Source organism: Sceloporus undulatus, chromosome 7 (genome assembly GCF_019175285.1).
Source record: "Sceloporus undulatus isolate JIND9_A2432 ecotype Alabama chromosome 7, SceUnd_v1.1, whole genome shotgun sequence".
Taxonomy (NCBI): Eukaryota; Metazoa; Chordata; class Lepidosauria; order Squamata; family Phrynosomatidae; genus Sceloporus; species Sceloporus undulatus.
Genome location: NC_056528.1, coordinates 43,146,609 through 43,168,582, shown reverse-complemented (window position 1 = coordinate 43,168,582; position 21,974 = coordinate 43,146,609). Strand labels below are relative to the sequence as shown.

The following is a 21,974-nucleotide window of genomic DNA, read 5'->3' as shown; positions in this document are numbered from 1 at the left end:
AGACTTAAATATTCTACTTGTCAAGATATTAGAGAAAACTATTATAAAATTATTTACAGATGGCATTTATCACCAGATAAATTGGTAAGAATATACGGAAATGGATCAAATCGGTGTTGGAAATGTAAAAATGAAAAGGGAACCTTCTTTCACATGTGGTGGGAGTGTGAAGAAGCTAAGAGATTTTGGATAATGATTAGAAATGGAATACAGGAAATTGGCAAGTTAAACTTAAGTCTCAAACCAGAAATCCTTTTGTTAAATATGATACCCGATGAAACCGAAAGGAAACATGGAAGAATAATTTTCTATATGTTGACTGCAGCACGATTAGTATATGCCAGATACTGGAAAGTTAGTAAGGAAATCGGTATGGAAGAATGGGTTTTAAAACTATTGGATTTGATGGAAACGGATTTGGCATCAAAAAAATTGGAGGACAGAGGAAACACTCGATATCACTCAGATCAGGGAAGGAAGGAAGGCAATATAGAAAAAGAAGATTGGGGAAGAATTATTGATTATATTTCTGAGAAATGGCCAAATATCCAAAACAAAATTGACAAGGGCTTCTTGAAAGAGAGCTGATTATGTATATCCAGTTAAATTGATATATTAATCTCCTTAAAGGAAAATAAAATAAAATAAGAAAAGACAGTTTAGGTAAATATCACAATTAAGCTATTGGGCATTATGGATATACAAGTTATTGCGTCAAATAGATAATTGGAAATTACAGATATTTAAAATAAATAAAGAAGGAAAAGTAGAAAGGAAACAGTAAGAAAATGAAACGGTTTGGGTTTGCTTTGGAAGTCTTTTTAATTTGTCGAATGATTGAAGGCATGGAAGGAAGAAGGAAGGTATGATTATGAGAATGATGGGTGTTGGTTATGAGGGGTGAGGGGATTGAATTGTTATTTGTCATATGTAATGTGAGTTGTTGTATAAATGTTGTATGTGTTTATATTGTTTGCTTAATAAAATAATTAAAAAAAAATATTCAGCTGGAACATTTTTCCCCATTTATTCCTAATGTATCATCCTATAGCTGCAATTCTGAAATACTGTACTACATATCTTTTGACAAGTCCTTTCTGTGAGAGAAAGCCTGAAAGTGTGTATATTCTTTCAGATGTAGTCAAAGACAGTATAAATATTGAATTATTAGCATTGTTTGCCAACAGTTCCTTGTACCAGGATAGAAGGAGATTGGGAGGCATCGCCATTTTATAAATTGTTCGTCCATCTTTAATAAAACTAATGGTTCCAAGAGATTAGATAAAACTGTCCCTTTAGAGCAGTGATCCTCAAACTCTGGTCCTCCAGGTATTTTGCACTTCAGCTACCCTGAATCTCAGCCATCTTGGTCAGTGGTCTGGGATTCTGGTAACAGAAGTCCAAAACACCAGGAAGGCCAGAGTTTGGGAATCACTGCTTTAGAGTCTTATGTCAGTCTCAGAGTCTCTGTTTTTCTCCCATTTCAGATGAGACAGTAGATATCTCCTTAGATGTGTATGTCAGCAAGGACTCAGTGACACTACTCAATTCTGGGGAGGACAAGATTGAAGATATCCTTGTTCTTCATCTGGACCGAGGCAAAGATTACTTCCTCACCATCAGTGGTAGCTACCTGCCCAGCTGCTTCGGGACCTCCTTGGAGACCCTGTGTCGGATGAGGCGGCCAATCCGTGAGGTCCCTGTCACAAAGCTCATTGATCTGGTAGGATGTAGAGGGAACTCAGTGAAAGTTTTACGTACCTTTGAAAAGTGATTGCTCTTTCACTTTTACTTGCTTGGAGGAAGGGCTGTCTTCTGAATTAGCGCTAGCATTGTCTTCTTGTACAGTGTCCAAATTCATGGCTGATATCTGTCAATTCATCCACTGAGTCATCTTGGTGTCTGTTTTGCCTTTTACTCAAATTTCTGTGCAGATGGTCACTAAACTATGTTTTTTTTCCACTGTGTGGCAGCTTGCTTTTCAGCACATGGGTGATTTCTTCCTTTCAGACTTTATCAGTAACACACTTTATATCTTTTTCTCTTTCTTTGCTTTCCTACTCTGGCCTCAGGGAGAAGACAGCTTCATAGAAAAGGTAACAGGCCATGCAGTGTATTTCTAGTGATTCTTGCAGAGATTTTTGTCAGGTACTGGAAGGCCCTATTAACAAACAGCAACTAATTTGTCTTGCCATCTTCTTGTCTTTGTGTCATCACTGGGCTCAGCAATAAGGGTATACACTGTTTATTCCATGTATTCAGATAAGACAGGAATTGGGAACTTGTGGTCCTCCAGATGTTGTTGGGCTGCAGCTTCCATCAGCCCTACCCATTGTAGCCAGTAGTGAGGATATGGGAGCTGACATCCAAGAGCATCTGGAAGAACATCAATTATCTGTGGGATAGATTTTCATTCTTGATTCCCAAGTTAAAAAACAATATTGGTTACTTGGAAGTAGCCAAAGGCAGTATAAATTCAGATGACACACAAAAAAAGCCCTTCTTGTGCATTCACTCAGAATAATCTCTGTTCTATCGCTTTGCTGTTGTGTTCTAATTACATTGTTCCCATCCTGTCATCACCATTTTTCTTTTCCCAGTCCAGTCATGTTGGTATTCCTGGGAAGGAAGTATGTAATCACTAAAACCCCATGTGATCAGAGCTTCATACAGCAACATGGGAATGAACCATTGGAAAGCATATTTATAACTGCTATTGTGTCATTAGTGGGTATATGAATGAATTGGGCTCTTGTTAACAATTTTCCTGTGAATAAAATGGAGATGCATTTTGGGTGTAAACCCTTCATCATAAGCTAATTTGTCTGTTTCTCTCTTTCTGGTATCATGGCCAGAATTCTCCTCTTTCTGGCATCATGGTCTCTGCAAATTCTGTCCCCGATACCAGAAAGAGAGAAGCAGAAGAATTAGCTCATGAAGAAGGGTTTACACCCAAAATGCATCAGCCAAACAAATAAAAAAGCCTTTTCCATTACAACATGGCTTAACAGACATTTTTCCCCATAAGAACACTGGAGTATACTTTTTATATTCGAAGATCCCACATCAAGCATGTACACTGAAATGCTCCACCCGTGCAGTTCCTTGTCTTCCCCTCACCTTAATAGCTGTCAAGGTAGGGCTGATGTTTCTTAGAGGAGGAAAAGAGGAAGCTGTTTGATGAAGAAGCAGCTAATCTCAGCTCTGAGAGGGAAGACACAAGGGCACACTCACAGATGGGATTGCAACTCCCCTTTTCCTTCTCCTCAGAGCCAGACTAGCCACATCTTCTTTATCTGAATTGACTCCCTGTTCTGTCCCCTCCCCATTGGTAAGGAGTCCCTCTTGGGCTTGATAGCTGCTGGGGGAAAGCTTTGAATTGAACAAAAAGGTCTAGACAATAGCTCCTTACAACCTATCCCAAAATAGACATATAAATGCATAAGCCATATTTATACAAGTATGTGCTACTAACAGGATCTGCCCCAAGTCTAACCACAGTTTCATCCATAAGCTTGTTAATACAGAAAAATAATAATAAGATGGAGTAAGACACAGACACACTGACAGACTATTAAAGGCTATCTATGGCCCTCTAGAATTTGGTGGACTGTACTTCACATTGGTCCTAGCCAATATAGCTGGGGTGAAGGATGATAGCAGTTGCAGTCAAACATCTGGAGGACCACATGTGCTCCATTCTTATATTAAACAAGTATGCAAAAGGGACTGTTTTTTCTTTCTGGCAGCAAAGCCAGCAGTGGGAACAGCAAACTGACCACTCAAAGAGAACAAGGAAGACATACACAGGCTCTTGTGTCATCCTAATTTGTCTTTGGCCCTCAGGAGAAGTCTCTTTTGGATATGGCACCCCAGGACAGTGAGGATTCTTCCAGTGAGCGACCTTTGCATATACCCAAGGAGATCTGGCTCTTGGTGGACCACCTCTTCAAGAATGCCTGCCATCAGGTGAGTTCAGGGTGGATGGGATTAACCTAGATATAGGAGTGTAGTGGAGTCTCCCTCCTTGGAGGTCTTCAAACGGAGGCTGGATGGCCATCTGTCGGGGATGCTTTGATCTGGATTTCCTGCATGGCAGGGGGATGGACTGGATGGCCCTTGCGGTCTCTTCCAACTCTATGATTCTAAGTTAGGGGCTGCTGGAGTCAGGTTGATGCAACTGGAATCTGTTGATCAAAGTCAGAGCATGTACAGGATGAACACCATTTTTGGAACCTGTGGGATCTCTGAAGTCACTTCCTGTTTTATAGTTCTCATGTGCTAATATGTTCTTGCAAACTGCTCTTATAAGCAAAGAGACAACATAGAATTATAGAGTTGGAAAGGGTTCTATGTGTCTGTTCAGACCCTTGACCAGTACAGAATCTCCAACTAGAGTATTCTCAGCTGGTAGCTGTCCCTCCTTTTGAAGACATCCAGAGGAGACCTTACCAAATTGGTTGTATTTCCTAACTGCTGTTACTGTCAAGAGGCTCCTTCTAATTTTTATTTAAAATCTATCTTCCTGTAACTTTAAAACCATTAGACCTATTTCTATCATTGGAAGCAGCAGAGAACATGACTGACCCTTCTCTTTATGGTAAAGATCTTGTCTTATTGTCATCAAACAGAACATGCCCAGTCCCTTCAGTCTCTCCTCATATGTTTTGTTCTTCATATCTCTTGTTATCCTCATAGCTTTTCTTTGAACTCGTGTCAGCTTGCCTAAGTCCTTAAAATGAGGCACCCAGAACTGAACCCAGTACACCAGATGAGGCCCGGCCTGCACAGGATGTAGAGGGACTATTACTTCTCTTGACTTGGAAATCGTGCAGATTGTTCAGGTCAAGCTGATCAGGCCCAGGGCCCAGTCTAGGCAGCAGCAGCCCACTGGGCTCAGCAGGAGCGCAGCCTCTTCCACCAGCAAACGGGGCAGAATGAACCAGGCCTTCTGATGTAAAGCAGCTCCAAGCAGGGTCTTCCTTACAGCATTTTGCCCACCGCTGGTGGTGGACATATCCTGATTCTTGGGTGAACAGACTATGAGGTACATGATAGATTTCATCCAGAAGCCCACAGATTTCTTCCTGTGCTCTCAGTGGTCCATGTTCCCAGATTATCATGGCTATAGACCACCTACTCCAAATAAACTGAAGCAAAGTAATTATGGGGTGGTGCCTTTTCTTTGTGATCTGTTAGGATTTTACCATTCTTGCTGATTAGTAGTCCCACTATTTTCTTCATCCCTCTCTTGCTTCAAACTTATTTGAAAACCCTTTTTTGATGTTGCTTGCCTGCTTAGCAAGTCTTAGCTCATTTTGAGCTTTAGCTACCCTTAAACTATTTCTGCAAGCCTGGGCTACACATCTATATTCTTCCTTAGTGATTTTTCCTTCCTTCCATTCCTTCCACATGCAGAGGACATATGCATATAAGATAAACACAGATAACCCAGAAGGACTCAGAAAACAACAACAACACATGTACTTGAAATGGTATCTGTCCAAGGGAAAAGGTCTTGTTAATGATGTAGATTTTTGGTGGGAGGAGAAATGAACGGCTCCAATAATGGACTTTTCTATAGATCCCTGGGCTTCCTAGTGAAAAATGAGTTGGAACCAAATTCTCTGTTCTTACACTTCCTCTTTATAACAAGCTTCTCTTCATTTCTATATTCCTGGTGCTTATGTATGTTCTAGGGATGTGTTGATCTATAAAATTCAAGTTTGTTGAACTTGTTCCCTCCCAGATTCCTATCCCAACTCCAGACAGAAATTCAAGCATAGTCTTATGTGCATTTAATATTTATGTACCCATTTATGTAGCATGTTTGTGAGTATTTTAGAGGTATACACACTTTTCACTTTTATATACAAATATGCTAAACATTTTTTTTCCTTTTGCAGAAATAAGTACTACACAGATTTTCAACAGCAAATTGCATCTGGTTCCACATTTGGATCCCGGAGAACTGGCAGAATCCGTCTTCTTTTTCTTTTCTTCTTTTTTTAAGAACAAATCTCATAGAACAGTTATCTCACTCATCTCTATATGAGTATATACTATATATACACTGTACCTACTGTATACATTTCAGACAGGGCTGATTCTGCATGCCATCTTGCCTAGAATCTTATCAACCCTTGCTGAATTTCTAAAGCATGTATTACATTGTACCTTTCCCTGACAGGAGGACCTCTTCCAGACGCCAGGCATGCAGGATGAACTACAAGACATCATTGAGTGCCTAGACACCAGTATTCCTGAAACAATACGTATCCTTTTTTAATAAAAAATAATAATAATCTGTAGCCTTGGCTTCATCTTTTTCTCTTAAGGCTGAGGATCCCAGGCCACTCCATCCCCTAAGGTTTTGATACAGGTTACAGAATTAATATACATAACAAAATGTCAGTGGCTACATTCAGTGCTGCATGCAGACACTGTATACTTGCTTAAAAGATTTGGCTCCAGTTTGAAAAAGCCAGCTTAACTAGGAGGATCTTAGATTTGTATGGGTCTTCAAATATATCAGATCCACCAACAAGTTTGCAAGCCTAGATCAGTTTCAAAAGACCAGCTTGATTAAAAATAGCTTGTGTTCCAGATGGGTCACCACAGATGGCATTGCATGTCTTGTATGCCCTTTGCAGGCTTTCTTAAAAGAAGATAGGGATGGGGAATCTGTCCTTCCAGATGTTGGACAATTGTGGCAAAGGCATCATGGTTGTTACAGCCTAGCAACATCTGGAAGTTGATATATTTCTCATCTGTGATACTAGGGTCTTCACTTAGCTATGATTTCACAGATCAAGAACGAGTACCATTTCCCAAGTGGCAGCTAAAGCTAGTCTTGTCCTACTGAATTGACCATGCAGAGAGAACTGATACAGTCCAGGGAGCTGTACAAAATCTTACTTCCGCTGTGTCTGTATTATCCTGCTTATCTGCTTTCCTATACATTGGGGGCAATCTGTATTCACCCACAGACTCTTTTATTCCTTTTTATCTGAGGACTCTTTTGGTTTAATTGGGGAGCCTACCGGGGGGGGGCAATGAATTAAGAACATACCAGTCTGTTTAGGACTAACCTGGGAGAAACAAGAGTACAACTTAGCAACATGCCACCCATCCTTGACAACTGACTATTAGCTGGTAGCAACCACTCAGTGGCTGAAGCTCTACTCATCTTCTTGGAGGCATTACCAGAACCAGTTGTTTGTTATGAACTGTATCAACGCTGCCTTGACTGCTCCCATGATAGCCGTCTCTGCCGGCAGGTAGGCTCCTGAATAATGGCTCTTTTTGGTTGGCTTGGTCCCATTTCCAGAAATGTGTGAGAAATATTTATGTAGGGTTGGTCTGCTGAAAACAAGGGCTACCAAATGCTGACGGCATGCTCTTGAATTTGCTTTGTATCATAGGAGTTGAGATCTTTTTAGAGAGCAGGGTCCATGGGCCAGAGGTGGACCGCTGTGTAGGTCCAGAGATCAGTTTTCACCCTCCAAAATGAAGGGTGGCACACCACACAGGCACATTTCAGTATTAAAATGGATTGAAAAACATCTCCAAAAGTGGCATCTAGTTTTTATTCTAAAATCTGAACAGAAGAAGATGGATTGTTTTATTTTTATTTCATTGCTTTATTTTCATGGCTTTTCTAATTTGTTAGATTTTAACCTTTGTTTTGTTAACTACCTAAAAAGACTCAGCTATTAAATGGTATAGAGGTTTCTTAGAGATACAATCAGAAGTGAAGGGCTTACATAATAACAGGAGAGAGTTACTTAAATTGGGACCAGCAGAAGATCACCAAGATGTTGAGCAAAATCACAAAGATGTTGAGCACAGTGTTGGATGTTTAATATGAGCAACAACAATAGCACCATTAAAGGGACTGAGGAGAGAAGAAGATATGTTTATGTATAATTGAGAACATAAGGAGAGTTCTGCTGGATCAGACCAAAGGTCTGTCTAGTACACCATTCTGTTCCCACAGTGGCCAAGCAGATACAATATATGAGCACAGCAGCCACATCTTTCTCATGTTCCCCAGCGGCTGGTATTCCAAGGCATATTGCTAATCTATAGCCATCTTGATTAGTAACTGTGAAATTGTCAAGGCTCCTTTAGGCCTATCCATGTTTATGCCATCTCTACATCTTTTGGTAGGGTATTTCATGATTTAATCATGCACTGTATTTATTTATTCAATTGTATGGCCCTGGGAACGACTGGTTACATTTGTCTTTTGCTGTTGCACAAGGAGTCATACTGACGATCCATCTTGCCTCTTTCAGTTAGTTCTGATTGGCAGAAGATTCCCTAGGTCCAAAGCAGAAGCCTTTTCCTGTCTGGTTAACTAGAAACTTGTTATGCCAGGAACCAAACCTAAAAACTTTAAAGTAGGGAAAATAAATATTCAGGTGAGTAATGCCTCCTTCCTTTCTGTCAAATTGCATGTATATCTAAGCTTATTCCTTTCTGCCATGTAGGTGATCTGCCAGTTGCCACGATCTCACCGGAACGTGTTTCGCTATGTGATGGCATTCCTGCGGGAGCTTCTGAAATACTCGGAGAGTAACAATGTCAGTGCCAATATGCTAGGTAAGCATTAATCCAACTAGCTCAGAGTCCCCCTTCCCCAATGCATTCTCCCTGCTTTTCTCATATGAACCTTTTCTTCCCTACAGCCACACTTTTTGCCAGCCTCCTCCTGCGACCACCACCCAACATAGTGTCAAAGCAGACTCCTCAGGATCGGCAGCATACCATTAGCTTCCTCTTGGGCTTCCTGTTGGGAGCAGATGACTACTAAGGTACCAGTTTGCAGTCTCCACAGCAGTTGTGTGGCAAGCTGGGAAATGGAGGAAGAAGAAAGAAGAGGCCAGAACCAGGCCTGTCTTTTCTGGGACATCTCTGAGATGGCTTCTCCCAGCCTTCCTGCTGTCTCCTGTGTGGAAACTCTGTTTCATCTTGTGCCAGCCCCTTCCCAAAGCTTCATCCATGCCAGCTTTCCCCTTGATGCAGCTGGCTACTTGGCTGCTCCACGTTCAAGTAGATCTGGAGCTGTGGCAAGTTCAGGAAGGCAGTTTGTTTGCTGGACATCAGCAGAAATTTGTTGGCCGCTCCTTCACTCCCCCAGTGCAACGTTCTGCTCCCTTCCTTTGTGTTCCAGCATTTTTTTATCACTGACCTTTTTGTGGGTTTCAAGGTTGATGAACTCCCAGCCTGTCCTGCAATTGTAGAACCTCCTTTCTCTGCCCCTTAGCCCTGCTGCTGCTGGTTGAGAAGGGCAGGGTTTCCACAGTTGCCCCTGATAGCTCTTAGCCACCTTTGTACAGTTCAGATATCGGCCCCCATTCTGCCACGTAGAATGTGTGACCCGTGCCAGTCTCTCTCTGTGAAGTACTAGCCCTTCATGAAACACTAAGCACTGCCTAGGGGACAAGGGAGGAAAGAAAGCAGCAACAGACAGGAGCAAGACTGTGCCTCAGTTTGGGCTTCCTCCTCCCCTCCCCCCTTCACTGTTTTGCAACTTCTGTTTTTCCAGTTGTCTGTTGGGTTTCTGTTCTTTGTGCACACTCTTTATCTCTCCCTCTTTTTTTAAACTGTATAACTTATTGAGAAACTGTTGTTTCAAAATAAATCTCCATTGTGCAAAACTGTCCTGGTGTTTCCCAGTGAGGATGTGCAGCTTTTGCTGGTCTCATGGTCCCTCTGTAGGATCTCCTCCCCTGACCAAATATAGCATACCTCCAGACCCTGCACAAAACATTCAAAAGGGTGAGAAGAAAATGAGGTCACTGATATGGTGGGTGGTTTGTTTGAGCCTGATAAGTTCTATGATTTAGCAATCTTAACAACTGGGCCTGTAGATGGAGCCAGAGGACTTTGTTTTTCTGAAGTTGAGTATTTCTTAGACACATCCTTTTTGTTTCTTATCACTTTGAAGGCTAAGGTTGCCAAGTCTTCCTTGTCCCACATGAGCATTACACCAGTGTGTGTGAGAGAATCCTGTATTTCCAAGTATTGCTCAAGCTTGTGGCCCTCAAAGTACAGTTGGCCCTCCTTATACACAGATTTTTTTTTACACGGATTCAAGCATCCATGGCTTGAAAATATTGAAAAAGGTATAAATTTCAAGTATCAAACCTTGCTATGCCATTGTATTTAATGGGACTTGAGCATACACAGATTTTGTTATTCATGGAGGCGCCTGGAACCAAACCCCAGCGGATAACAAGGGCCCACTATACACACCAAATGTTGGAAGTGGGCTTTCCATTCCAAGCAACATGCTCAGCCTGGCAGCTGTAAAATGTCTCCCTTGTCCTGGCTGCTGGCCTGGTATCTCAAAATTTCCAGATGTTTGGGGGTTCCTATGAAATCTGAGATGCCACAGGAACTTGGAACTCTCAGGAGAGGCCCTTTTCTGACAAGTCCTGTGGTATGCCTTACATAGGCCTGCCTTATGTGTCCTGACCAGTCTTGCCTGTCCCTTACTGCTGTTTTAGAAAGTTAGCAATCCTGTTGACTACAAATGTGAGACAGGGGCTAGGGAGTCACAAATGAGGAAAGCAGAACTTTGATTCTTGCTACCAGATGATGTTGTTTTCATAGCAGGGCTGGAGAATCATCAGCCTGCTAGATGTTTTGGACCACAACACAATCCGTTGCCATTAGTTGTGCTGGCAGGGATTTTGGGAAGCTGAAGAACAAAAGATTCCTCTCCTGCCCTGTTCTGTGCTAAATCAGACCATTGGTCCACTGTTTCTTTTTTAGTCCACCAGTTTGACAACACAGTAGCCATCTGATGTGGCATTCATCCCGAGCCTGCCGCACAAGTATGTTTTGCTAGGAGATATCTGTGGTGTAAATATTCTGCTACAGTACTGTGACACACACACACAAACTGTTGTGTCTGTTGTAAGGACAGTCCACCTGATGGTACAGAAAAAAAGGGGTGCAAGACAGGCTTATCAGCTGGTTACCTAAAATGTTCATGATTTGGCCCAAGAACTCCTGCACATAAAGTATAGTCAACATTACAGAATTTAGACTGCTGCATGATGTGGTGATGCTCACTACTTTTAAAGGGAACTTGGAAAAATACAGGAAGGAGATTAGTGATTGCAGTTGAGGTATGAGAGTTAATTAAAAATGCCTTATTCAGCAGCATTAAATCTCTAGTCTTTACTGGGATGACAACAGCAGAATAGATCTTGGCATTGTTTTGAGAAGCTTCCTAAAAGGCAAAAACAAGGCTGTGTAAACTTTTTAAAAGGGAACAAAGGGGAAATTTGGTATATGGTCCATTGTAAGATGGTGGATATCTTCCATCTGGTGCTAAAACACTCCCTATAATCTTAACTGGCACTTTGTTCCAGTAGAAGCAGTCGATTATATAAAACCCACAGACCCACCTCAGGAAATATGTAGATGGCTAAGGTACATATGATTCCTTGAGATCTGATTTTATACCCAAATTGCAATTTTTTGCCCCAAGACACTCTGGGAGCAAATGGATTATGGGGAAAAAAGGAAACTGGATGCCCACTTGTGATTTGAAAAAAAAGTTTGGTTCCCCCCCTTGATATTTTGGGGTAGAGGGGTGTAACTCAGTTACAAAGTGAATCACTGTCCTAGGGGTTTTGTTTCACTAGTTTATTTTTTTAAAATATTTTTGTACTTTAAAACAAAAAATAACAGGAGCTTGGAAGCACCATAAAAATAGTCTTGTGCTCTGGCTACACTTCCTGCTTCCTTCGATCTGCGCCATTCCTGAAAGGGTACACAGATGCTATGAGCAGTTTCTCAGTCCTTCCAAGATGGCATTGCAGCAGAGCTTACCAGATAACTTGCCAGCTCTTCAAGATTTGTTTGTGGGCTGGAGAACCTAGAGGTTCCTAGAAAGGCAGGGAGGAAAGATGGAGAACAACATTTGGGGGATGCAATTTAAAATCTACAATAATATTTTGGGGAACTTGTATCCAAAAGGCAGTTCTATAGTCTGGTTATGAGTCAGGCACTGTCAATATTTGTACATTTATTCTTGACCTTAATTGGAAGACACTAACAGAGGACTGAGATTACAAATGGCAAACAATGCATAGGATTCTAGCTTAACAAGGAACTTGACTGTGTATCCACAAATCTATTTTCTCACAATTCTCAGCTGACTGCCACAGCAGGAAGATGCTGTTCTAGGGCTATTCTTCGGTGCCCACATCCTAAGTGCTATGTAAAAGGCTGGCACTCCAGATCCAAAACTAGATGGTGCACATGAGGAGCATACGATTTCACTTGCTCAATGTGAAGGATTTTGGTCCTCCATGGCTTCTCATCCAGCCCCTCCAGCAAAGTCCTGATCTGGGTGGCTGTGAGCTCTGCCCACCTCTGCCACCCACTTTTGGCAGTAGGAGTTGGAGTTCTCTTTCCAGCATCCTGGAGAATATTGTGGTCTCCCTGGACTATTTTGTCTTCTTGACCATTTGACATCCTTTGTGCCAGACGTTGCTCATCAGACTGATCCAGCATTAGTTTGTGAGGCAGTTCAAGGGCCTTTATTGGAAAGGATTCCACATTCTGATGGATATGAAGGATGCCTCCAACATCCTTTCGCAAAACTTGGCAGGCAACTGGCCAGCCTGCCTCCGATGAAGGGATCAATCCCAGATTCACCCTGTCAGCCACATTCCACAGTTGCAGCTGCAGATGAAGAGGAAACAAAGAACATACTCACTATGGCCGCATGGGTACTAGTCAGACTGGCTCGGGAATTCTGAAAGCAGTAGTCTAAAACATAGATATTCTTAAACTCTGTGTGGAATTTACTTTTGAATAAATGTGCATAGCACTAGATTGAGTTTCTGTGTGCCCCTTTTCACAGCAAAAGCTTTCCTGTGCATTGTGCCTCTATTTCAGTTTTATACTTTCACATTAAAAGTTGATGTGATGTCAGCAAGGAGTCTGAATGTCAAGCAAGAAAGATGTGAGGCAGAGGAGGCTTTCAAGGAAACATCTTTGGAATACTTCATCTAGAGAAATGTACCATTTTACTTACACCATTCACTCTACTCACTTTTCTGTTATCTCCCAAGTGAACATGGCATTGATCTTGTACACCATTCAGTTCCAAGTTCTTTTTCAAAGCTTCCACAGCACAGGGGTTCCATTCACAGGCATGGACAAAAGCAGCACCAGCATGAACAAGGTAAGGCAGGGTGAAATAGCCAATCCCTGAAGACATAAATAAGTTCCAGGTATTACATCAGCTCCACAGAATAGGGAAAGAGGAAAGAGGCTCAGAAGACACTGAGTTCAACTGTCTGCTGTAACAGAATCTACAATTCAAGATGCAATGGCAGCATCCCTGACAGATGATAGGCTTAAGCATTCTCATGCTTATAACACTTTGTAGCTGAAATCCAGCAGGCTGAGTTATGCCTACCCTCCCTATCTGACCCAAGCAATCCAGAACACTGGCTGGGGATGATGAGCAATGTAGTCTAGAGCATTTCAAGGGCATTGGGTTGATTAAAGCTGCCCACAAACCATACAATCATAACATTACAGAACTAAAAGGAACGTTAAGAGGTAGGCCTATTAAGATGGTCTGCCCTCGAAGGCTATTGGATTCTTTACAAATCCGGAAGGCCTTTGAGAGTCTTACGGCTGGTACCACCAATGATCCTGCTGAAACCTTGGTCAGTAGATGGAATCAAGACCTGACTAGCGCTATTGACATGATTGCTCCTGAACGTCTTTTGTGATCCATTATTAATTGGGCCCCTTGGTATACAGGGGACTTCAGGGAGCTGAAACAGGAAATCAACGATTGGAGCCCAGATAGCAGAAAAGTTGACATATTTGAGAATACATGCTATAGCGAATATCTTTGTTCCTATAAGGTGGCAATATGTGCAGCAAATAAAGCTTTCTTCTCTGCATTTATTGCATCTGTGAATTCACATCCAGCCAAACTATTCAGTGTGGTGAGAGGTTTAAGGCACCCTATCCCCTGAATCCAATGCTAGAACCTTCAGCAGTTCACTGTGATGCTTTTAATGATAACTTTATGGATAAAATATCTCAGCTAAGAACCAATTTAGAAGCTATCAATACATCAGAAGTTGACAATGTGGTGTCCAATGACTAAGTTTCAACTGGTGAGTGTCACCAATGTGGACAAGCTGCTGGGGCAAGTAAGGAAACAACTTGTCCTATTGATCCCAGTCCTTCTTGGCTGCCTGTCCAGGGAGGAGATGCTATTAGATTTCAATTAAAATATATTATTAATGCATCTCCAGGGAGGGACGTTTTCCATCTTGTTTAAAAGAAGTACTGGTATGACCACTTCTGAAAAAGGCCTCCCTGGACTCACCGGACTTACAGACCAGTATAAAATCTCCCTTTTCTGGGCAAGATGATTGAAGGGGAAGTTGTCTCCCAATTCCGAGCAGTCTTGCATGATAAAAGTTATCTAGACCCATTTCAAACTGGCTTTGGAGCAGCATACAAAGTTGAGACTGCTATAGTTGCGTTAGTGAATGATCTTTGCAATGGCCAGTAGTGCTTACTATCAGCTTTGACTATTACACGAGCTGTGCCCCTTCCTAGAGCCAGAGGACCTAAAGATGATACTGAACATGTTAATAACCTTAGGATTGGCCTTTTGCAATGTACTGTACATTGGGTTACCTCTGTACCAATCTTCTAAATAATTTGAATGTCTGTAACCTTTCTGCTACCATATGTAACATATACCTGCGTAGAGATCCACCACTATTTCCCCAGCACACTGCAGAGATGCAATCCTCAGTTTCTCAGTGATATTTCCTGGAGACAGCATGCACTGAGTCACATCAAACATGTATCTGTGAAGTAGTCAAGACCCAAAGGACAGAAATGTAAAAAAGATTTGAAGGGAGTTTGAATTAAATTTAAATAAGGATACAGATCCTACAATAATATGGGATGCAAGTAAAGCTTATACAAGAAGACAATTTATAAAACATCGCTATAAATTGAAAAAGCCATTCTGATAGCCTTTAGGGCTGAAGGGCAGGGTATAAATACCATAAATAATGATAAATAAAAAGGAAAGAGATGTTGAAAAGTGCAAATTGTGGGGTATAGGTTGAGCACCCCAATCTAAAAATCTGAAATCCTAAAAATTGCCACCAGCCTTAGAGCAGCGGTAAGAGTCAATGCTTGCTTGTCTCTCAGACCCTTAGTCTCTCTTCATCCTTACATCTCATACACAACACAAGAAATGAATGAACAAGATGCAAGGCTAGAGAGAGACAAAAGAGCAGGAGCATCACCATCGCTTCCAATGTGGAAACATGCAGCTGCCAGCAGAAAGATGCAATGGTGGAAAGAATCTGAAGATCTGTGAAATGGCAGGCGTGCCAAGTGTAGTGCTTGGTGGAAATCTATATCTTCTGTCATTTCACAGGTCCTCACATCTCTCTCCAGCTTTACAAATACAGTACAGGTACATACTATGCTACTTGTGTATTCCAAAATCTTGAAAAAAAAAACTAATTCTGAAATAGTTCAGGTCCCAACCATTTTGGATAAGCAATGCTCAACTTGTACAAATTTTAGAGAAGAAATTCAAAGAAAATTTTGATAGAGACTCAATAATCAAGCCAAGCTACTTCAACAACTTTCATTATTTTCAATATCTTAAACAAAAGAATTTTAAATTTTCAAATAAATCTGGGAAGTGGCTTGTGTACAGGCTGAGAAAAGAAGGATAAAGAAATTGGTTACAAAGATTAAGAAAGGAGGTTGGTATATAATGGATGATGTGAAAATCTTTAAAGCATTTGAGCAATTCTACAGAGGGTTATATTGGAAGGGCAAGCAAAAAAATTACAGACATGGCAGAATATTTGGACAGACTCCAACTAGAAAGATTGCATACAAATAAAGGGAAAGCTTGAATGGGCCTGTGACTACTATGGAGCTTGTTGGGACAGTTAAAAGGTCCAAAGAGGGGAAAGCATCAGGCTGAAATGGACTGCCTGCAGTAGAATGCAAAAAATTGAAGATAAGTTAATTTAACAACTCAAGACAGTGTGTGATGGAATATTAGGAGGAGGATGGATGCCAGACTCTATGGCCAGCTTTAACCAAAAGTTGCACTGAAAGACCTAATTCCTAGAGAGAACACTCCACTAGGCATTTGTAGCTCCTCCAGCACAATTGTATGATCAATATCTGGCAGATGTTGACCACAGAGTTGTACTGGAGGACCTAGAAATTCCTGTTCTCTCAGGTAAAAACATAGTGTTTTTGTTATTTGCAGTTTTTCCACATTCACGGGGGTCCTGTGACCCTAACCCCAGTGAATTTGGAGGGACAAGTATGTGTGTGTGTGTGTGTTTCAAGGAGTTTAAAATTTTTGATCCTGTATAGGGGGGAAATCTATTTTATTTTTTCAATTTTAAATATTAAATGAAACATAAAATTTAATATTTAATAATATTTATTAAATGTTTTAATCATTTTTTTTAAAAAGCTGTTAGTTACCAACAGGTCTCACCATCTGACAGAACACAACAGAATAGGCAGAGTATAAATAAGTCTGTAGCAAACTAATCAACCTTTTGTCCTGTGGAGGACAGAAATCCCCCAGCCTCATGCTAGTTGTCCCCCTGAAATCACCACACCTTCCTGCCACCAACTCAAAATTAGCTTTCTTGATCCGAAGGTCTAAAATTAAAGTTATAATTTGTCTCTATTTCTAAAGTGAATTTGCATAAAGATATGAAGAGGAAGCAACAAGAGTTAGAGAAAGAAACATCTCTCCCTTACCTGATTCCATTGTCCATGTGTTCAACCCAGCCATCCTGCCCCAGTAACAAGGTCACTGTTGGGGATCGAAATAAATCTGCCTGCACATGTCCTTGCTTTGCTAAACGCCGAGCCCCAAGAGCACCAGCAACCACCTCCCAGAGCTCTTGCCCTAAAAACAGAAGCATAGGCATGATGGATTTCAGCAGTGTAAACTACTATATTGCTGCAAAAACAACATATTCTTGTGCAAAGATGGGAAAAGTTACTTTTGGAATACATGACTGACCATTCTCAGTACAGACACAGACAAAGCTACTGTGGCTAAGGAAAAAAAAGTCTTGTAAACAGTCATCTATTTTATTTCAGAAAGTCCCTCACCCCAAACCCCCAAAGATGATGAAAAGTGAAATGGCATCACCTCTGGTTGTTAAAATGGCAGCTATGATGGCACAATTGTAGCCTTCCAAAGAGGCTGAGAATCAGTTGGTGCAATGCTCTCAGCTTTGGAGGACATTCATCCCCAGTAAAGCATTAGGCTATAGATTCCATATGATCACAACATCAGATAAACATCTTTAGAGAAAGTTAAACGAAAAGGAAATGATAAATATTGGTGGCAACTGAATAGGAGCTGCAATATCTATAAGATTAGAAAAGCAGCCATTTACAACTGCATTAACCAGTGATACCATAATTATCTTAATTGTGATATTTTGAGGTTCTGGGCAAACAGCTGAAGGACCGGGATGCACAAGTTCTTCTACTTGAAGAAGAAACAAGGATTTTACTTGTGGACCTTGAAGATTGAAGCAATTATGTTTAGATTTTTAGGTTACAAGTGAAATAAAAATGAGTTAGCACTGAGAAAGTTAAGATATTGAGAGTTAATATTTCTAGGCTTGGGAAATCAATTTTAGTTTTTGTTAACTGTATTAACTTGAGATGATGTTGATCATATATGGATTGCAATAGATGTAGTTTTATAGGGGCAAAAAGCAGGAAAATTGGGAAGGTGGGGAATAGTTTAGGTTAGAGTATTTTGTTGGTTAGAATATGGTTGTGATTCTGTATGTAACTGACTGTTTTTATTATGTATAATGTATGTTTTTAAACCTAATGAAAATATTTTTTTAAAAAACGGAACTTCTTAATGTTATAATCTGAGAGTTTCATGCCACAGTTTCCTTTCAAAATTTTTGGTCAATGCTGATCATCTTAGAAATGGAAGAGAGGTACAACTGGGTTGTTATGGAAGGAAGATCTCCAGGATGGCCTGTCATGAGGCTATGCTTCTGTCTTACCCAGGTTTCTCCACAGTTTTGCTTTAAAGCTGTCCTCACTCAACAGAACTAAGTCTCCATGCCGCTGCCAGGAGTGAGGGAGATCTTTCTCCAACTCTTCTGACCAGGCGACTCCATAGGCTGATGTGAAGCGTTGCAGTTCATTACGGAGTTTATGGACAGGTGACTGGACTTTGGCCGCTTTTGAGGGAATGGGATTCTAGGGAAGAAAACAAGTAAGACATTTTCTTCTGATACATATACAGCGTACTCTATTCTAAAAGACTGTTCCATTCTGTTAGTAGCAAATGTTGCCTGCACTTTTTTGCTAAAACTGTTCTACAGATCAGCACCTGCAAAGTGCTCGTTTTTGAGTCTTAATTATGCCCAAAGCACAAATGCCTTACTCAAGACAGGCCAGTTTCTTTGCGATGCAGCCAACAGCAGCACACTAGTACAGAGACCCACTGCAACATCAGAGGGGGAAATATCAATCGATGGCATCTAGCCAAATGAAGCAAGTAGAAAGAACAAAAAAGGATATAGCATAAATTAAAACAGAGAAGCAATCTTAACACTCATTGGCAACTTTAGTGACAAGTCCCTTGTTAGAAAGCATTTATCTCACCTGGATCCAGGTCAGAGCACAGGTCCTCCCAGGTGGGATCTTTGTCTTCAGCTGTTGCAGGTGCTGCACCGCGAAGCTTTGGCTTAACACAGGCAATGCCAAGGTACCGTCAGGAAGCTTCTGCACACGGTAGCCTCTGTGCAGGATACCCTCCCTTTGTAAATGTTTCCTACAAGAGCAAGATCCACGTGGATTCAGAAAGGTGGCCCATTATACCTACAGAAAATCTGTGCTTTTCATTGCAAGGGAGAAAGTCAAACTGTCTCTGTGCAGAAAAGTCTATTATCAATTTAGGTATAACAAGAATTAAGAGATGCAGGTTGACCTAGAGACTGAAACATTCAAAGATCTTACATACAGGTGGTAATCTTTGTCAGTTGGATTAATATAATCAACCCCTTCGTTAAATTTTCTTGTTATCTGTTCCTTTTCTGGACATTCAGGCCAAGAATGGTCACAATAGATTAATAGTCTCAAAACTATAAGAACCCCACAGATAGAAATGCTCTTTTACATTTTTGGAGTTGCCATTCCCATTCTTTGAAACTCAATTCTCCATATTCTCAGTTACTATGATTAAAATGAAACAATACCTCTTGCTATCAGTTTATGACAGACGCCAGTAAATTACTCAGTTTTTTAGAAGGCAGGAGATATCAACATCAGATTCTACAAGCATTACCAAATCCCAACCGGCAGATAGAAAACAATTATTCTTTCAGAAACCTTTCACTAATACAAGATTGTTTAAATTGGACTATTACATTTAATTTTGCAACTTAAAGAATTAAGAACACTGTTCAAAAACAATGGCACATTCTTTCTAGAACTGAAGACTGCAAAGCACCTCCTAAAATAGGGTTTCAGAGGACTTTTAATCTTAAAGACATACATAGTTAGACCATGATGAAGAAAACCAGTGTTTTTACATGTTGAGGTTTACCACTATCTTCTGATGAGTTAGGAATGCTGCACTTTCTAGGCAATATAGAAAAGAGTTTTCTTCACAGTGGACCATATCTATGTTATTCATGTAGATGTCATGTTCAGAACATCCTCTTCTCACAGATGTTTAATCTTAAATGTGTTACTTTGTCAATATGATTGTTGGCTTTTACAAATCTTGATGTTTTTCACATGGTAACTTTAGAATTGGCTCCTTTATTAGAATTGTCTGTTCAGTGTTTTACGTTTGGTGCTTTATAACTGTAACCTCTAAGGCCATTTGCCCATTGGGCAGGATGTATACCCAACAATTAAATATACATCAAATGATTAAATTCCTTACTATGTGTGTATGCGTTTTTCACTTTCCCTGCAGATTCCTCTTAGTGAGGATGACACAATTGTTCTAACTTACTTTTCAACCCAAATGGGTGAATAGCAACAACTCACTTATGTGGGACAAGGTAAAGGGGAAGAAATATCTTCTCAAAGATAAATAATTGAAATATAGTCTACACCTTCCCTCCTTACCCCAGCAACCCTAGTCATTTGAGTATCTCTGACAACTTCAGGCCCTTTGTTTCATACACAACACAAAAGGCCTTGTGTGTATAAATCCTTCTCAGACTAATAGTTGGGGTGCGAGTATCTGTCTGGTCTTCTGTGTTAATCTGGGTTGCCAGAATGGTTATATAGAAGACCATGGGCAACTATAAGGAAGAAAGCTAAAGCATCCCCACTGCTGCATTAAACAAGCCTGGCTCCTATGCTGAGCCCAGAAAAAGCATGATGGAGTGCTCTTTCCCCCATCAATTAGTCTGTTCGCTTGGTCTTTGTTACATGCTTTAGGCTACCAGGTGAGAGACCTCATTAGGGGGAAGCACAAGGTTGTATTACAGTATGGCTTTAAAATAGACGGGGAAAAGTTACTTTTTCAGGCTACATTTCCATAGTCAACATGGCCAGTGGCCTTTCTGGTAAGAGATTCTGGGAACTGTACTCCAGACTGCATTTCCAAGCTTGATTTTTGCAAGGGAAAATACACTTGTTTCTATATCGAGCTCCTTCACTCCATCTCCTGTGAATACCTGAACAGCTGAGCAAACTGTGGCTCTGTCACAAGAGCAACAGTACCTCTGGAGCAGAGATCTTCTGCGGCCATTTTGCAAGAACCTAGACAAGGGGAGGAGAGAATGAGAAGCGTTTGCTAAAATACTGTACAATTAAAAGACATCTTCGGCCGGCAGCCAACCAACAAGGATCGTCCCATAGTGCTAGATTCCATAGCATACCAATGGCAGTTAAAGTAGTGTCGAACTGCATCAATTCAGCAATGCAGATGCAGCCAAAATAAAGATTTAAACCCCATCAGCAATACAAAAAGATACTTCCTCTGTGATCAGGGATGTCTCCATCCCTATCTTGGATCTCTATCCCTGCCTTCATAGATAGCCTTCCATATTATCTCAACTCAGAACAACACCAACAACTTCTTGACAAAATGCAGGCCGGTGACTAATATATATATAGTGTGTGTGTGTGTGTATATATATACACACTCTCCTGTGTGGTTTTTAACACTTTTGCCCGAAGCAGAAGCCAGTGGAGCTTAGAAAGCTTGCAACGTACTACTGTGCACTTTGGCTGACCCAATAAAAGCATCGCTGTTTTGTGGATTCTGGATGTTGTCGTACAGTACTTCCCTCCCAATAAAACCTTAGTCCTGATTCAAGATGGCAGAAGAGTCTGTCTTTTCCCTGCCGCACCTGGCTAATATTTGCTACTTACCTAGAAACTATTGCATTTATGAGAGTAAACACAGCTCTCGCTTTGACTGCCTTGGCTCAAGGCCGGGGATTCTGGGAAGTGTAGTTTTGTGAGACATTTAGCCTTCCCTGTCAGAGAGAGAGAGAGCTTTGGGGCCACAATAAACTACACTTCCCAGGTTTCCCTAGCACTGAAAGCGGCCTCAAACTGGATTATTCCTGCAGTGTGTCTTAGCCCTAAAGCGCTCCCAGCCCCTCTGCCGCTGCCTCTCCCTCCATCTCCCCTCACCTCCACAACCAAAGCCTCTTGCACCGCTCTGCAGACTCCGTGCTCTAGGGCCCGTGACGTCATCTTTCCGCGCCGGCGCCGCCATCTTTGTTAAGGGCAGCGCCGCGGCTTCCGTTGCCAGTTAGGCCTGGAGTTAATCCAGCGGACCTTCCGAAACGGGGACCGAGGGGTTAAATCATATTCCCCCTCACCTCGGCTTCGTTATAACCATTCCAAGGGGTGTGTGTGTGTGTGTGTGTGTAGCACCGACCCGG

At 41.3% G+C, this 21,974-nt stretch overlaps 2 protein-coding genes across 4 annotated transcripts in view; one reads left to right on the top strand and one right to left on the bottom strand.

Moving 5' to 3' along the window:
- The window catches only part of LOC121936340 (inositol polyphosphate 5-phosphatase OCRL-like), a 37,293-nt gene extending 27,625 nt beyond the window's left edge, over positions 1 to 9,668 (top strand). The window contains 7 exon segments of the mRNA XM_042478510.1: positions 1,488 to 1,723; positions 2,073 to 2,096; positions 3,847 to 3,969; positions 6,191 to 6,275; positions 7,153 to 7,280; positions 8,496 to 8,607; positions 8,694 to 9,668. Of these exon segments, the coding sequence (XP_042334444.1) occupies positions 1,488 to 1,723; positions 2,073 to 2,096; positions 3,847 to 3,969; positions 6,191 to 6,275; positions 7,153 to 7,280; positions 8,496 to 8,607; positions 8,694 to 8,818 (833 nt within the window). The 3' untranslated portion in view covers positions 8,819 to 9,668.
- A 2,364-nt stretch (positions 9,669 to 12,032) lies between these two features.
- TRMT12 (tRNA methyltransferase 12 homolog) lies at positions 12,033 to 21,954 on the bottom strand. Of its 3 annotated transcripts, none has more exons than XM_042478190.1 (8): positions 21,721 to 21,954; positions 20,754 to 20,838; positions 18,721 to 18,889; positions 18,114 to 18,312; positions 16,831 to 16,981; positions 14,770 to 14,879; positions 13,085 to 13,242; positions 12,033 to 12,711 (listed from the first exon to the last, which is right to left on the bottom strand). In XM_042478190.1, exons 1-8 carry the CDS (start codon positions 21,803 to 21,805, stop codon positions 12,241 to 12,243), a joined length of 1,428 nt encoding a protein of 475 aa, XP_042334124.1. In that variant the 5' UTR covers positions 21,806 to 21,954; the 3' UTR covers positions 12,033 to 12,240. The 3 variants fall into 3 exon arrangements, with proteins under 3 accessions (XP_042334124.1, XP_042334125.1, XP_042334126.1); XM_042478191.1 differs by lacking the exon at positions 21,721 to 21,954 and adding an exon at positions 21,454 to 21,714; XM_042478192.1 differs by lacking the exon at positions 21,721 to 21,954 and adding an exon at positions 21,295 to 21,425.
- Between the last annotated feature and the right edge of the window lie 20 nt (positions 21,955 to 21,974).